Source organism: Onychomys torridus, chromosome 4, assembly GCF_903995425.1.
Source record: "Onychomys torridus chromosome 4, mOncTor1.1, whole genome shotgun sequence".
Classification (NCBI taxonomy): Eukaryota; Metazoa; Chordata; class Mammalia; order Rodentia; family Cricetidae; genus Onychomys; species Onychomys torridus.
The window spans coordinates 141,777,140-141,794,145 of NC_050446.1; the positions used below are offsets into that span (position 1 = coordinate 141,777,140).

The window sequence follows — 17,006 nt, forward strand, 5'->3', positions numbered from 1 at the left end:
GCACCAGGCACACACATGGTGCATAAGCATACATGCAGGCAGAACACTTTCATACATAAAAATTAATTTTTAAAAATCCAGGCATGGGGCTGGAGAGATGGTTCAGAGGTTAAGAGCACTGACTGCTCTTCCAGAGGTCCTGAGTTCAATTCCCAGCAACCACATTATGGCTCACAACCATCTGTAATGAGATCTGGCACCCTCCTCTGTATACATAATAAATAAATAAATCTTTCTTTAAAAAAAATCCAGGCATGGCAATACACACCTGCAATCCCAGTGATGGCAAACTGGGAGCCTACAACAGGCTGATCCCTGGAGGTGAACTGGCCTGCCAGTCTAGCCTTCTTGGTGAGGCTCCAGACCAATGAGAAGACTCCCGTCTCAAACAAAAGGAGAAATGACCCTGGAGAATGTCCTCTGACCTACATACACACCTGCACACACCTGCACATGGCACACACACACACACACACACCCTCTGCACATACAACAAAAATAAATTGTGAGAAATTTAATTCACTTAAAAATGCGTTTCATCCATCCCTCTTCTCCCATTCCAAGCGCTCAATAGCTGTTGGTGGCTGGCAGCTGCCACGTTAGATACCGAAGACACAGAACACTGTTGACCCCACAGAGTCCACAGACGGCACTGAACTCTACAAAACCAGGCTGGCCAGCAGGCAATGACACCAAGGATACAATGTGAGGTTCGTCAGCCTAGTCACTCTGTTTTTGTATGTTTAAAGTTTTACAGACTAAAAACTGAAACACTGCTTTAAAAAGTAGGCGATGCCAGTGATATAGCTCAGGGGTAGAGCACTTACCTAGCATGTGTGAGGTGCTGGATTTGATCCCAGCACTCTAAAAAGTAACAGGTGAAGTAAATTTAAAACGCAAATGCACAAAATGAAAGCAATAGAAAGAAGGTGATATAACATTATGAGGAACGAACACATCCCGGGCTGGGTCTCGTCAGATGTCACTGGTTTGCAGGCCAGCAGCACGGGACTCGGTATGGTAAGACCCCAAGTCAGGGCTGTGCGTTGAAACCATAAAGGGCTTTACAGTCATCCAGTTTGTCCTTTAAACTGAAGTAAAGTTCCTGCTTACAGCATCTCTGCCAGTTAGCCACCTCCTCCACACCCTGTGCTGGGGGGGTGCTTGTGTCCTTGCAAGAGCATCGAGGTCTTCTTGCTATTATGCAAAAGACTCTGCCTCAGTTTAACTTTGGATCATCTGTGTGCACACTACCTTGGGGCCACAGAACAAGGATCCTTCCTTGGTGGGGCTCAGTAGGTGAAGGTTATTGAGAATTAGGACCCCAAGGGCTCCTCTCCAGCCCTTTTGTTACTAAGCTATAGGATGGGCTGCAACTCAGACCACAAGGGCAGCTGCACACAGAGTTTTCAGAGGCTGCACCACCCTGTGACAAGCGCTAGCATCTCTGGAAGAACCCAGAGGCTGAACCACCATCTCCTCCACTTTATAGACAAGCTCCGGCTGATCAGGCAATTCTGACCTGGATCACACAGCTACAAGGTGACAGGATCCTGACCTGCCCAGCACCAGAGTGCTCTCTGCTCCTTTGTTTTCCTTCCTGAGCCCTGGGAAAACTCAGGCCAAAGTGCTCAAGGCCCCGTATGAACTTTACAGACAGAGGAAATGACTTGCCCAGGACCCTGATCTCAGAGATTCTTTCCAATTCACGTTAACATTATAAGCACCCACTTCACACAAGGAATCTTACTTCTTGTCTCCTAAGTCAGCTAGGCCTTTTTCCTCTGGGGACTGGCCTCAGGGTTGCTATGTTTAGTCTTACCCTCAGCTCACAGGCAGCAGAAGGCTGAGACTGGAGTTCCAGCAACCTCACTGCTGTGCCCAAGCTGCAGGCTTTTACACCGCCTTAGCTCTGATATCATAGCCACGGAAGCCAAAACCTGTTCCAGCAGGCTTCTCATCCAGGAGCTGGCTGAACGCAAGGCCAGCAAAGGTAACAAGGCCAAGGCCAGACCTCCCCTGGCTTGTGATCTGTGGGAAAACCAGCCAGATGGGCTGACAGGAGTGAGTGATGAGCCCAGGGGATAGCAGAGAAAGAGCCTGGAATGTTAACAGCAGGTGCTTTATTTTACATTAAAATAAAACATTTTAGATGCTTTCTGATTTGTTTCTTCCTGTTCCCAAAATAATATCCAATTGATCAGTCTACAAGAACACACTTAACTCGCCTGGGGGATGGGTCAATGGGTAAAGCACTTGTGTAAGTGTGCAGACTACCATTTGAATCCCCAGAACCCACGTAAAGTATGTATGTGTATGTGTGTGTGTGGTGAGGGCAGTGCAGGAGTGTGTGGGCCTGTAATCCCAGCACTCCTATGGTGAGATGGGAAACAGAAACAGAAGAGTCCCCAGAAAGTGGTGGGCCGGCTAGCCTGGTGTACACAATTACACAATTGCAAAGCAACAAGAAACTCTGTCTTAAGGTGTAAGGCTAGGACTGACCACCACCCAAGGTTGTCCTCTGACCTCTACACATGCCCATAGCATATCCACTCTTGCACTGACATATGAAGGTACAAACACACACTCGCACATGTGCACACAAAAGATTTAAGTGTATATATTTAATCAACACTGGAAAGATGGCTCAGCAGTTAAAAGCACTTGCTGCTCTTGCAGAGGACCTGAGTCCAGTTCCCAACACCCAAAGCAGGCAGCTCACAGCTGCCTGTAACTTAAGCCAGGATCAATTGACCTCTGCTAGCTTCAGAGGGGAACTGCACTCAGATGCACACACCCACACATCCACATGTATACATATAATTGTTAAAAATCTTTTTAAAAAAGCATACACTTAGCTAGCAGAAGGAGGGATGGCTTAGAACCCACACACAGTGTGGGGGTGGGTAGGCTTGACCACATGGCTTTCAACCCTGGCTTTACTGCCGATTGGGAGGCTAGTCCTCTCTGTAACTCAGTTTCACATCTGTAAAATGAGTCAATAATGCTAGTTAACACTGAACACTATTATGGGCTGAGAAATGCTTAATAATGTATAAAACGTGTTCTATGCATTCTTTCACTATGCCAGCACAGTGGCCATTCACACAGGAACTATTATCCCTTCCTCACAGATGAGAAGAAAAACCAAGGTTCAGAGAAGTCAAGTGGCTCATTGAAAACCGTGGAGGTGGCAGGATAGGGTTTTGTTTCTGTGGGTCCTTGTTCTTCATCCTGTCTGTCACAGATGCAATGGTATAATCTGAGTCTTAATAAACAATAACTCCAATTTTGAGTAATATTCTTTTTTTTTTTTAATACAGGGTCTCGCTATGTAGCCCTAGCTGACTCTCTACATAAACCAGTCTGGCCTTGAACTCTTAGAGATCTACTTGCCTCTTACAGAGGCAGGTGCTACCACACCCATCAACATAGCTGATTTTTACAACAGACATGAATGTATACATTTGTGTACTAGTGAACTAAAAACCAGAAGTAAAATCTTCAAACAATACAAGAAACATCTAACTGTGGGCTGGAGATGTGGCTCAGGCCATGGAGTGCTTGCCTAGCACGGACTGAGTCCTGGGTTTGATTCCCAGCACCACATAAATCAGAGTGTGGTGGTGCATGCCCTACAAACCTAGATCTTGAAGAGATTAGAAGTTCAAGGTCACCTGGGGCCACTTACTGGCTATCAAGGCCAGCCTGGGACACAAAAGACCCTGTCTCAAAACATAAAAAAAAAAAAAACCCAAAATCTAATCAGCAAATGGAAATCTCCCTTAATCACACCTCTTCCCAATGAGACAGTTGTGTGTGAGGCTGGAGTGCATAACTCTTCCATAAACAAATGTGCCGGCAATTTCCACTTCAGGTTATTAAGACGACCTTTGCTTGGTTGAAGAAGTTGAAGATGGTGTGAGGGGCTAAGGGTGTTTTTGAGTTTGTTTGGTGAAAGCTTTGAGAAGGAGACAGCACGGAATGTGGCCTTGAAGGGTGTCTTAGGGTTACTATTGCTGTGATGAAACACCATGACCAGAAGCAAGTTGGGGAGGAAAGGGTTTATTTGGCTTACACTTCCACATTGCTGTTCATCTCCAAAGGAAGTCAGGAGAGTAACTCAAGCAGAACAGGAACCTAGATGCAGGAGCTGATGCAGAGGTCATAGAAGATTGCTGCTTATTGGCTTGCTTCCCATGGCTAGCTCACCCTGCTTTCTTATAGAACCCAGGACCACCAGATCTGGAGTGGCACCACCCACAATGGAGGGGACTCTTCCCCATTGATCATTATTAAGAAAATGCCTTACAGCTGGATCTCATGGAGGCATTTTCTCAACTGAGGCTCCTTTCTCTCTGATGACCCTAGCTTGTGCCAAGTTGACATAAAACCAGTCAGTACAAAGGGTGTATAGAAATTCCTTGGTGGGGAGTGAGAAAGGATGCTGCTGGAGAAAGCAGCCCCTGGGCATCAGGGGCCAGTGGTTTGCTTCTGGGGCCTGGAGACAGAGGGCGAAGCCAAGAGCTCTGATGCAGGATGGGGGAGAGGGGAGCCGGGAACATCTTGGGGCTCCTGAATATCAGATCCAGGATCCCCAACTGCCTTTGGCTGTGGGCAGAGTAGGGTGGGGGTGGGGAGATGCAGGAGGGACATGGTGGAGGAAGCTGGTAGCATTTCCCAGGACAAGAATTTGGACATCTTCACAAAGACAGGGTGGTGAATGGAGTGGCTGGAGCCGAGGCCCGAGGCCCGCCCTGAGTAGATCTCAAACTGCCTCCTCCTCTCCTCAGGGACCTTTGCCCCAGCTGCTGGGGTTCAAAGCCATTTCCTTGCAGCCCCGCCCTCTCCCCCCTCCCCCAGCTCCCCAGGGTTTCTCGCCTGTGTGGTCTTTATAGATCAAACAGAGGACAGGGCCTAACTGCCGCCTCTGTGTCTGTTAGGAGAGGCTCTGGTGCACTGTTGCCGCCCTGGGCAGGAGGAAGGAAGGGCGGAGTGCAGAGCACACTGGCCAGGGTCTCCCTGGAGGTGGGCGGGGAGACCACACTGGAACAACCCTGCCAGTTCAGCACAGGGAGGAACCTTTGTGAAGGGCTGCAGCCAAGTCCAAGCAGTCGTCAACATGTTTCAGATGTGGGTGTGATGATTCAAAATGCTAGACTCATAACCAACACAAGAAAAATGGGTACCAAGGTTGAAATAGCAGTGAGAGGACCGTGACACCGCCTGGAACGACCACAGACCCTAACTTGCGACCACTGTCTCAAGTAATTATGAAAATAGCCAGGGCTGATTACAATCAGCTTCTGTGTTCCAGGCAAGAGGTGCTAAACATGATACATATATTATTTAGCCGTTTACACCCCAAGCCAAATGATGGGATTATTGTTACCAAGACACAGGTAAGTTATGGCTTTACCCAAAGTCACACCAAGTGATATAGCTGGTTCCGGCTAATGGGTTGTGGACATTTTCCACATGAATGAGGAAACCAAGGGAGGGCCAGAGAAAGACAGAGATCCTGTGGACCCAGCCTGATGTGGAGTCCAGCCCCATCCTTGCTCACCAAGACCTTATGGAGACTTCTGTGTCCCCAGACTTGCCCCAACCTCCCGGCGACAGACCATTCTTCATTCAGCCGCCAGAGAGGATATTGAGTCCATAGCTTCTCCTCTGGTCAGACTCTCCAGGCTCCCCGGTTGGAGTCTAAAGACCCTGGACCACAAGCCTCACTCCACCTGCCCCTCACTGACGCTGCCTCTCAGCACTTCTGGCTGGTGTGTTTCCCTTTGCCTGTCACGCCCTTGCCCTTCCTGGGACCGCTCCCACACCTCGCCCCGACTAGCCCGGCCATCTACCCACATGCCACCCTTTAGTGAGACTTCCCTCCCCAGATCACCTGCCCTGCCACTCACAAGTCCTTGCTCTGTTCAGCATTTTGTGTGTGTGGTGTATGTGCCTGGGTGCACATGCAGGTGTGTACACACGGAGGCCACAGGAGCGTACCGAGTATCCTATTGCTTCCTTCTCCGCCTTATTCCCTTGAGACAGGGTCTTTCACTGACTGTGGGGTGAGACTATCAGCCAAGAAGTCCCAGCCATCCTCCTGTCTCTGCACCCCCAGCGTCTGGGTTACAGGCACACATGGCTTTGTATCTGAGTGTTAGGCATCAGAATTCAGCCCCTCATGACTGTGCAGCAAGGGCTTTCGCCTGCTGAACCATCCCTCCACCCCAGCCCCTACTTCATCTTTTCCTGTAGCATTAATATCATGTGTGACCCACTATAATTCACGCTGCCATCTTAATCACGTTTTTTATCCTTGGCACTTATAACAGTTCCAGGTATACAGCAGGTGCTCCATAAATACCTGCTGAATGAGTGACTGCAGATTAAATACACGAGTACCATATCACTGTGGCTCACAGCCCCCTGCCCTCATCCCTGGCTACAGCTCACTGCACAATGATGGTGCTAACCGCTGCTACCAGTTTTTAAAGTATGTTTAAATTAATTTACTTTGTGCGCACGTGTGTAGGGGTGGCATGTGTGTGCCACAGCTCACAGGTAGAACTCAGGGGTCCTATCCTTCCACCATGTGAGTCCCTGGGATTGAATTCAGGTTGTCAGGCTTCATGGCATTCGCCTTTACCTGCCAAGACGTCTCACCTACTCTGCTACTAGGTTTTGAATACTTACATCGTGGGACTAGCCCTTGCTAAGTCCTTGGCACATGGCACAAAACAACAAAGAAGCAGATAGGTACAGTGTTAGTCTCTACTTTTGAAGGGATGGAGACTATGTGGCTTGACAAGGTAGTGGGTGCAGGATTTGAGTGGAGATCCTGAAACCAGAGTTCAGGCTCTTCACATTACACCAATGATCCAGCTTCCCAGAGCCTGATTTCACAGCAGTACTGACTCACTGCAGAAGCCCTCTGGAGTGTCCGGCTTACTGGCACACATAGGCAGAGAGAACAGCTGGACTCGGTGAGCTGTTAGAGGGACCTAGAAGCTCACTGCCACCTCCCCTCCTCCCCACCTCAAGGTGCTCAGACTCTGACAGCTGGGAGGGATCCCATGCCAGGTCTTCTCACACTAATTGGCTTAGGAAGCCATGCTTATCTGGGCAAAGCCAGGGCCCATGAGTTCAAGATTAGGGAGAGCCGGATTCATGGCTTACTGCTTTGCTGCCCATAGGGTCAGAGGAGGCAGAGTTGGGACTTTAATTGGCTTAACAGCCTTCAGTGGCTTAACAGCTCAGAGGGCTGGGGTGGGAGGTGGATAAGAACAGCCTGGTGTCCAGCCTGTGGCCAGATTCATGCCCCACCAAGGGATCTGTTTGCTCTCCTCCCCAGAACTCAGTCTGCTGCTGCCTCAAGGCATTTCCCTAAGATTCTCTTAACACACCCAGTGTGTCATGATAGGGATGGCGTTGGGGTTGGGAACTAGACAAAAGGGTAGACACCTTCCCTCCCCCACTTACTCCTGTGACCTCAGCCAAGTTCCTTGACTTCTCTGGGTTTTGTCTCCTTGTTGGATGAATGAATGTATCAATCACTACTGAGGGAGGGTTTTATTGCACGATGCCTGGAACACCCCCACACAGCCCTTGCTGTAACATGGTAGGTGTGCAGTGTCTACAGCTCCCTCCTTTTACGTTTCAACTAATAACATCTGTGTGAAAGGACTTGATCGCTTGGGAAGTGTTTGCCTGGAGTTATGTAACGAAGACACCCCATACTCCAAAGTTTCTTTTGGCTGATACTACTTTTTAATCTCAATCTCTCTCTCTCTCTCTCTCTCTCTCTCTCTCTCTCTCTCTCTCTCCCCCCCCCCCATATACCTGTACCTGTGCCACTGCACAGGTGTAGAGGTCAGAAAACAACTTTTAAGGGTCAATTTCTCTTTCTACCTTTGGGGTCCTGGAGAGTGAACTCAGATTATCAGACAGTCATGGTAGCAGGCACCTTTAACCAGTGAGTCATTTCATTGGCCCTCACTGAAACTATTTTTTTTTTTAATCTTAGTAGTTGATTTCCCAATTTCCTAATTCCCATTTCCCTTTAGAAATCAAGACCTGGCAATATTAGGTCCATGATTTCTCATGGCACCATTAGAGGGACCAGGTGGTACCTTTGTCATGTCTAGGGCACTTGTGTTCCATAACTTATCAGACACCCCCTGACACTCCATTCACCTACATTTATGTGATCCTCCTGGCTTTTGAAGGCACTCTACAGGCCTGAAAAGTTGAAATTATCTTTATGATTGAACTTCAGAACTAGGGTATGGGATCAGGAACAGAATGACCTGCAATCTCCCAGACTTCAACCTGAAGGGCTCAGGGGCACAGCTCCCTCCTTGTCATCCCAGCCTCACCACTCAAAACATCTGCAGGGACAGATCATGTGCTAACATGTTGTACCAACACCACTTAAATTTCTAGGCATGCCAAACTGGATGGCTTCTCTCTACCTCCTTTGGATGTTTAAGAATCCAAAGCTTGTGGGACAAGGGTCTAGAGTGTTCAGTGGCAACAGACCCAGAGTCAGAATCATAGCCTGGTTAACGTGGCCTGGTGTGCATTTCTCAGCCCCAGTAGCCATTTCTATGAGATCTCTCCTAATTGACTGCAGAGTCTGAGTTTAGTGAACAGTCAAGCTGTCAGTAATTGCTTTCCAGCTCTCTGTAGACCCCAGTCTCACTTCTTTAAGTGATTTCTATGCTATGGAGGGAAGTACCCAGCAGGTGACCAACTCATTTAAGAACCTCTCCAAAGGGCAGGAGTATTAGGAGGTAGAGGAGACAGAATTGTAACCTAGATATAAAAGGGGTATTGGGGGAGGACCCCAAATTGACCTTGATGACCTTAAACTGTTCTGGGCAGCAGGTGGTCATATGGCACTGTACCACATCGTCATGGGTCATGAGAAAGATATCATGCCTTAGGATCACTGCATCTAATCATACCATTTCACACACAGGGAAACTGAGCCTCAGAAATGGAAGAACCTGACTCAAGGTCACTTTCAAACCAAGATGAAAACATAAATCCTCTGAAAGCACAGCCTCCCCAAATCCAGCATTTTCCCACAATCCACAGTTTCCTCATCGTTACCCACAGGGTTCAACTGCCTCCCCTCTTCACATTCTTATCTCCATGCAACAGAAGTCGGACTTTCTGTCATCACGCAATCTCACAATCTCAGACACATAATTCTTCAAGCTTTGGGGGACACTTTGGTGCCAGAATTGCAAGGTGGATGAATTGAACTTGGTTTTTGAAGATGCAGACTCTTGAGTTTCAAAGCTTCCAATTGCTCACTGTGTGACCTTGGGCAAGGGTGCCCCCCTTTCTCAGCCTCCGTTCCCTCATCCGCCAAGTGAAAATTATAATACTAACCACATGACAGAATTATTAGAAAAGACGCAGGAGAGAAGGAAAGTAAAAAAGGCAACCAGTGGGCTTGGCAGAAAGTGAGTGCTTAATAAAATAATTGCAATGGCAGTGTAAATTAGGGTTTGAGTGCCTAAATGAATGGTTAAAAGAAATGCAATCAAGAGGAAGAATTCACAAACTAGGGCCATGCAAACCCTGTCTAAAATGTTTACAGGCCTGATACCACTACAGCCAAATTCTTTTTTTTTTTTTTTTTAAACTGGAGAGATCCTGAGTTTTTCAAATACCGTACTATGGACACAAACCACTTCCACAGGTTGGGTTTCCCCACGCTCACGTGACTGTCACCCCTCTGGTCATCTCACCCCATCCCTCACCTTCCCAGTGTAGAACAGTGCAAATAGTGGAGACAGTTCTTTCATTCTCAGAACCACAGAGTCCAGCGGACTCTTAGCCACTTCCAGCCAGCCCCCAGGATCTATGATCATCTATGATCATTTTTTTCCCATATTTGAGGGAAACTCGGTTTCTGTTCAAGAAAGAAGATTCCTATTAGCATCATGTAGTGGATTCTGAATGGGGAGGAGGAGGGTAGCCTATGAGTCGTGGGGCAGCTGGCCCACTTTAGGCTGAAGGGAAAGGGGGACCAAGCTTTGGCTACCCAGAATAGGAAGTTACCATTTCAGAATCTAAAAATAACCCACCATCTGTCCACTTGGGCACAGAATGATAAATGCAGATTAGTTCCTGGATGTAGACATGAATATTTTTGTGTGTCAAGCTAATAATAATAAGACCATGGATAGTGTTTGCCCCTTCCCTGACTCCAGAGCAAGCAAAGTAGAATATGCTTATCATCTTGCCAGACAAAAATGGGGAAACTAAGGCAGAGAGAGGATCAACAACATAGCAATAGTGACACACGGCAAATGAGCAGCTGGGTCAGACACTAGGGGTCCAGTTTCCAATGCTCAGTCCAACTGTATCTTCTGAGTCAGGCAGAACACACTAAAAAGTAAATTTAGTGTACAGAGTAAATAACCATCCTCTAGATCTGTAGAGGGACTTTCCCCATGCTCTCCACACATCTGTTATGATAATTCCTTACATTCCCAAATATGTTCCAATCTGCAGAGTCCTCACACAGACCTCTTCTTGCCTAGTCATCTCAACAGGTTAAAAAACTAACAGTAAGTCAGTGAAATGGGAAGGGTAGAGAGTAAGTCAGTGAGATGGGAAGAGTAGAAAGTAAGTCAGTGATACGGGAAGGGTAGAGATTTCCTCTCACTTCACAGGTGAGGAAACAGACGTGGAGGGAGGAGGAGGTGTGCCTAAGATCTCACAGTAAGCAAATTCATTTTGTCACGGCAGGGAACAGCCCAAGGAACTAGAGTGATTCTGATTCCAGGGGAGCTGTGGTCTAGAATTTCCCCCCTCTCCAATTAACTAAGCCCAGCAGGCACCCTACTTGCTGGCAAAGGAAGAAGCCTGGAAGTGAACAGTTTGAATGAAGCCCCAGTGTTGTTGTTTTCTGGTCTGAGGACTAATGGGCATCCAGTACCTATCTAGTGTCAGAATCAAGATCCCAAATCTCCTTGGCCTCTTTTGTTGGGGGTGGGGTGGGGCTCTCTGGAACTCCTTAGGAAGTAGGAGCCAAAGAATGATGGACTAGATTCACCACACCCTTTCTCAACAAAACCAGGAAGTTTAGACTGGATAGTCACTTAGCTGCCTCACAGTCTGCCTCTCAGGTTGTTGGAGGTGGACTGCGATTCTGAACTCAGTGCCTCTGAGAGCTGGAAAAGACTTCTGAATATTTCCACAAGTCTAGGCTTGGTACCTGGACATGGAGGAGGGGTCAGGACTGGAAGGATCCCTGTGCCCTGTTCCAAGCATAACACTTGTCCCCATGCTCCCCAACTCCTCCTTGCTCACACATCACTAAGGGTCCCTGGCCCCTTCTTGCCCCATTAGCCAGAGCAAAGCTATGGATCTGGTGTCCAACAGAGTTTGGCAGAGGTGAGAAGCTGACTGAGAAGTGGATCGGGGTGAGGGTCAGGACAGGAGCAGGGCGGGCTAGAAAGGCCAGAGCAGATCTGGGGCAGCATTCCACTCCCAGGACTCAAGCTTCCTTCACCTGCTCTTTTCCTACCTCCAGACCTGGCCGAGCTGCAGGAGGTGAACGAGGGTCTGCAGCAGCCAGACGCAGAGGCGGCAGCAGCGGCGGCGGTAGGTGCTGGCCGAGGACGGCACGGACCGGGGCACCAGCTCCGGGCTGCCTTCTTTGGTCCTGAAGGCGACAGCGCTGTCCTTGGTGCTGATGGCGGCTCCGACTATGTCGCTGTCCTTGGTGCTGACGGCGGGTCCCGGGGTCCCCGCGGTCTCCGAGTAGTCGTAGACGAACCAGCGGAAGCTGAGAAGCTGCACCACCAGCGAGGGCAGAAGCACGAAGAGCAAGGTGAGGCCGAAGTAGGTGCTCTGACCCTGCAGGTAGTAGGAGGCCGCCAGCCACAGGTCGGTGGCGCCGTCGGAGAAGAACACGAGCAGCGCGCACAGCACCCAGCAGCAGTCCCGCAGCTCGTAGCGCGGCCCCGGGCCCCCCGCCGCCGCCGGGCCGGGGCCCGCGATCTCCGCCGCTACCTCCCCGCGCCCTCCTGCCCCGCCCCGGGCTGCTCCCGCCGGCCCCTCGGGCCCCGGGCCGGCCGCGGCCACCGCTCCATCCGACTTCGCGGCCATGTTGGCGGAGCAGGAGGCGGGGAGCGACTTCCGGGCGGCGGAGCGGGTGGGGTGCGGAGTGGGGAGGACCCTGCGCGGGCGGCTCCCGCCTCCCGCTCTTCCTCCGCCGCTCCTCTTCCTCCTCCCCTCTACCTCAATTATTCATCCTTGCCGGCGCCGCCCCACCCGGACTCCGGCCTGGATGTGGGCCGCCCCCTGGGAAGGGAGGGGGCCGGGGTGGGGAGAGCATCCCGGGTCACCCTTGCATGGCTTCCTCGGAGGCGTGGGGCCCAACCACATGCATTCTGCCTCTGGCCTCTCCCCCCCCCCCCCCCCCGACCCTACTTCTCTTTGACTGCTCCCGCCCTGTCCTCTCCTCTTCCATTGATCTCCTGCGGTACCTCCGGTGATTTGGGTCTTGCAATGCCCCAAGGAGGGTGAAAGGCCAGAGTCTGCGAATAAAAAGGCAGGGGTGGGAGCAGCTGCTTGGGTACCTGCCGTAACCCTTTAGCAGTCACTCCATTCCAACGCCACTTCCTAGTTCCCCCGTGTTCACTTATTGTTCCATCCCCTCCTTTGATCTTGAGAGGTCTCTTTTTTCATTGTCTTTTTCAAGCTGAGAAACTGCAGTTCTGAGTTGCGGTTTCTTGCTCACTCTTCCTTCTTTCAGGAACCGCGTTCATCTGGCCTCTAGCCCGGTTAGGGAAGGCAGAGAGAAGGGATGGGAGGGAAGCCCTGGGGGGAGGAAAGAGTAAGTGCAAACTGCTACCCCGCCACTACTGGAGGCCACATTTTCTAGGATGTCCGGGTGAGGGTACAGGTAAAGAAAGAAAGATCTGGCGATTTCTGATGGATAGGACCCTGAAGAGCCAGAAGGTAGCAAACAGGGCACCCACTGTAGAATGTCAGCTGAGGAGTTATATGGCTAGGGCAGGACTTAGCAAGGAGACTTGGCACCTAAGTAGAGCAAGGATCACAGAGCAGCAGCCTGGAACTGGAGAGACCAGAGAGACATAAACATGGTCTGTGAGAGGAAGTGGGGGTCCCTCATGTACCTGGGTACTTCCATGTCACCACCAACCTTGGCTTGGGTCAGATGTCCTAGGACATTGTTTATTAATAAAACACTGGAATTGTTTCCTTGTCATTATTCTAAGCAGTTCCCTCATCATTTTAGTCTCACAGTTTATGTGGTTTTATATTTTCACCCACCCATTTTATAGATGAGGAAACAGAGTTGAAGAAATTCACTCAGTGGCTTAGAATTACATAGTAAGTGCTAGAAACGAATTCAAATGTGGCTCTTGAACAGGCTTTGAAAGCTCAAGGGCATGAAGGGGGGAGGGGAGGAAGCGAAGTGGAAGGGACCACCCTGCCTCAGAGTGACAGGGAAGAGAGAGGAGACAGCTGCCCTGGGCTGGGTGGAGCAGCCATCTGCTGCCCTGCAGCCTGGCTTCCCTTTCGCGTCCAGGGACTGTTTTGGTCTCAGTGATGCTTGGGAGGTTGGGGTACCAGCTGTTGCCTAAAGCTAAAAGCAGAGGGGAAGTGTTAGGGGCCAAGGGAGTTTTCAAGGCTGGATTCCAAGCCAGCAACCCACATTTAGACCAACGGGAGGCTGGAAGGTCTGAATTAGGAAGACTCGTCTCTGCCTGTTTGTCTCCTACAACCCCAGACCTAGAAACCAGTAGAATACACAGAACCTTAAGTGGGGTCGGAAGAGTGAGGTCAGCTCCGGCCACCCTCCTGTCAGTTCTTAGTGGTCCATATCACCACCTTCACAGGTGCTTGGATGGGCCTTACATAGGATCCCACCTTTGGGCCAAGCTAAATGGAAACCTCCATGTAGCCCATAACCAGGTTAATCAAACCAGCAGCAGAAGTCAGGCTTTGGGGTCTGTTTTCTGATGCTAGAAAACCTGGGTTCGAGACCCACAGTCTCGATGATTCTGTGGCTTTTGGTTTTTCTTGGCTTTGTAGAATAACAAAGTAGAGAAGATCACATCCTTCCCTGCTAGGACTATGTTTAGAACAATTAATGGGAAATTTTAATAGGAGTAATGCTTCCCATGGGAGCCCCACTGAACATCCAGTGGTGGCCTGCTCTCTGTCCCTCAGAGACATCTCCCCAATACTTCGGTTATGAGTGCCATAGCACCCTGGCCTTTTCCTTCTTTGCTTTGACACACCATCAGTTTATCTCTTCATGTTTGTCTGTTTAGAGTTGTCTGGGGATCTTCCTGAGGCTTTGGGAAAGTCACCCATTTTTCTTTATCCTGAGACCTTTTAGTATCCAGTACTGGGTCTGGTACTCAGTAGGTACCCTATTAAAATATGAAGATAACCTTCTATACTCTATGTAATAAAACTTTAAAAAAGAAAGGGAAAATAAATAAATAATCACTCAATGAAACCCAGGCATTGTGACAAGCACCTGTAATTCCAGCACTTGAGGTGAAGGGTAGGGGCTAAGGCAAGAAAATTATGATTCCAAACCTAGTCTGGGGTTCATAGTGAGTACCAGACCAGCCTGAGTTATGTAGCAAGACCTTGTATCACAAAGGAAAAGAACAACTCTAAAAGCCCTCCAGAACATGGGACACGTTAATGAACAAGCAAGCGAGGAACTCAGTGACACATGTGACCTTTTCTTCCCAGTTTATGGAGGTGAACTATTCAGACACAGGCCTCTAAACTTCTTAGTATTGTCTTAGTGGCTCTAAGATGTTTACATTGTTACTAGTTGTTATTTACTAACTAGCAACTTTGGGGGTAGAAACAACCACCTGGAAATGCTGCCTCAAGGCCATGTTTTAGGAAGTAGCAACATTGGCATTCAGGAGTCCTATGTGGAGTTTGAGTGACTAGACCAGGTGAAACCACAGGAAGGGAGGGCTTGATGGAAGTTCTGAAGCATGGGTCAGGTAGAGGTTTAACTTACCCATCAAGGATACTGTAGAGGGAATTCTGTCTCACCTGGAGATTTATGCTGCTGTGCTCTGATGATGGCACTTGAGTTCAGATATCATGAGTGGAACCATGGGACAAGGGGACTGTGTTTCTGAGGCAGCTGAGTGGGGCTGGAGACAGCTTGGGCAGATTCTATAGTGGGGTTGAGCCAAGGACAACCAAGAGCTGAGTCTGGCTGGTGTGCAGGGAGGTGGACCACACACAGCAGATCAGAGCTAGACAGGCCCTTTGAGATCTCATCCACTTCCCTAAGCCTCTCTCACTTCACAGATGGAGTCACTGGGGCCCAGAGAGACAAGCTGTTAGCCGGTGGCAATGGTAAACCTAGAGCCTTGCCCTAGCTCCTGGAGACATGATGGTCTCTAAGCTATGTGGGGAATTGCTCTTAGGAATCGTCTTTGTCCCCTTTCCTTACTTGGCCTCAGGATGCTACTGAATGAGGGCTCCACCCCGCCTACTGCACACTCTGCTTGGGCAGTTCCTGATAGTTTCTAAATACTTGCATGTGTGCAAACTATGCATGGGTAATCGATACTACATTGTTTATAGAAGCAAGTATTGAGCGTGACCCAAATGCCGATCGTGAATCTGGCTAAATAAGCCATGGGACTTGTGACAACGGAGTGGCCTGGAGCAGTGAATGATCTGTCCTAACATGGAGAAATCCTCATGAAGGAGAAACGAGGACAGAAGAGAGGCGAATCTATGTGAGAGTGGGAAATAACAACTTTTGATTTTATATGTTTATATAAGCCTAAAGGAAGCCTGGAGCTGGTGAGATGATGGGGCTGAAGTGCCACCAACAGGCCTGAGGACCCGGGTTCAGTTCCCAGGATCCACAGGGAGGAAGGAGGGCAACAGCTCCTGCAAGATGTCCTCTGACCTCCATGTGAGCCACACAGGAGCCACAGCACGGCCCTCCTCCCACGCTCACACAAAATAAATAAACAAAACTGTCATAAAATTGTGTTGTTTTTTTTTAAAAAAAAACTTTGGAGTTACATAATAAAATTGCTTTAAGAGGCCACTGGGAATTGGAGGGAAAATGCATTCTTTTTCTCTGTATATATTTTTTGCAGTCATGTGAATGCATTTGCTTGTTAATAAAATAAAATTACGTTGGGGACAGCTGCTATGTAAGTCTGGCCGGATGTTATATCAGGAATAAGCTGTCGGTGTGGTCAGATTTTCTAATTATTCAAGAGAAGACAGAAACTTCAATTTTACTGTAAAATTTCCTGAATTTTAGATGTCAGCTCCAGGTTTCTCCAAACACTTCTCTGATCGGTAAATAAGCCAGTGGGGCAGATGTGGCCTGCTCTCCGGCCTCAGCCCCAGTGACTTCCTGACCCTGGCCTGGAGCCATCAGCACTCCGGATTTTCCTTCTTCCATGGGCAGCTGTAGGCTGAAAAGTGACTCCTGCTGCCTTTCTCTTGACACCCTTCAATCCCTGGCCCTCGGGGCTGCGACACTGAGGGCTTTTAACTCAAGATCTAGAAGGCAGAGAGAGGCTGTGAACTCTCAGGTAATTCCCTCCCCCGGGATGCTCTTGGCATGGAGGCCCAATTGCCTCCTGCTGTCCACCCATCTGTCCCTTGGAAGTGGGGACAGGAGCGAGGCTGGCGGCAAGGGGGTAGAAAGGACTTCCCATCAACGCTCACACCACAGGGCTCTGATCAGTCGTGTGAGGATCAGATCCAAGAGAGGAAACCCGAAAGCCTGTCAGAAAAGAAAAGCCAGCCATACACACTTGGAGAGTGTTGTGGTAACTCGCCAGATTCCAAATGCTGAGGTTACCAAATCCCAAACCCAGAACAACCTTTAAGGGCCATCTCATTCAGCTCCCTTTGATAGACAGGGAGACAGACTGCTCCCAGCTTCACTCCCCACCTCAAGACCTTGTTACCTTTTTCCTGGCTGG

The 17,006-nt window shown here is 49.3% G+C and overlaps 1 protein-coding gene across 1 annotated transcript in view; it reads right to left on the bottom strand.

Moving 5' to 3' along the window:
* The window catches only part of Xkr7 (XK related 7), a 29,648-nt gene extending 17,225 nt beyond the window's left edge, over nucleotides 1-12,423 (bottom strand). The window contains exon 1 of the mRNA XM_036183741.1: nucleotides 11,555-12,423. Within this exon, the coding sequence (XP_036039634.1) occupies nucleotides 11,555-12,138 (584 nt within the window). The 5' untranslated portion in view covers nucleotides 12,139-12,423. The remainder of the gene's footprint in view (nucleotides 1-11,554) is intronic.
* Between the last annotated feature and the right edge of the window lie 4,583 nt (nucleotides 12,424-17,006).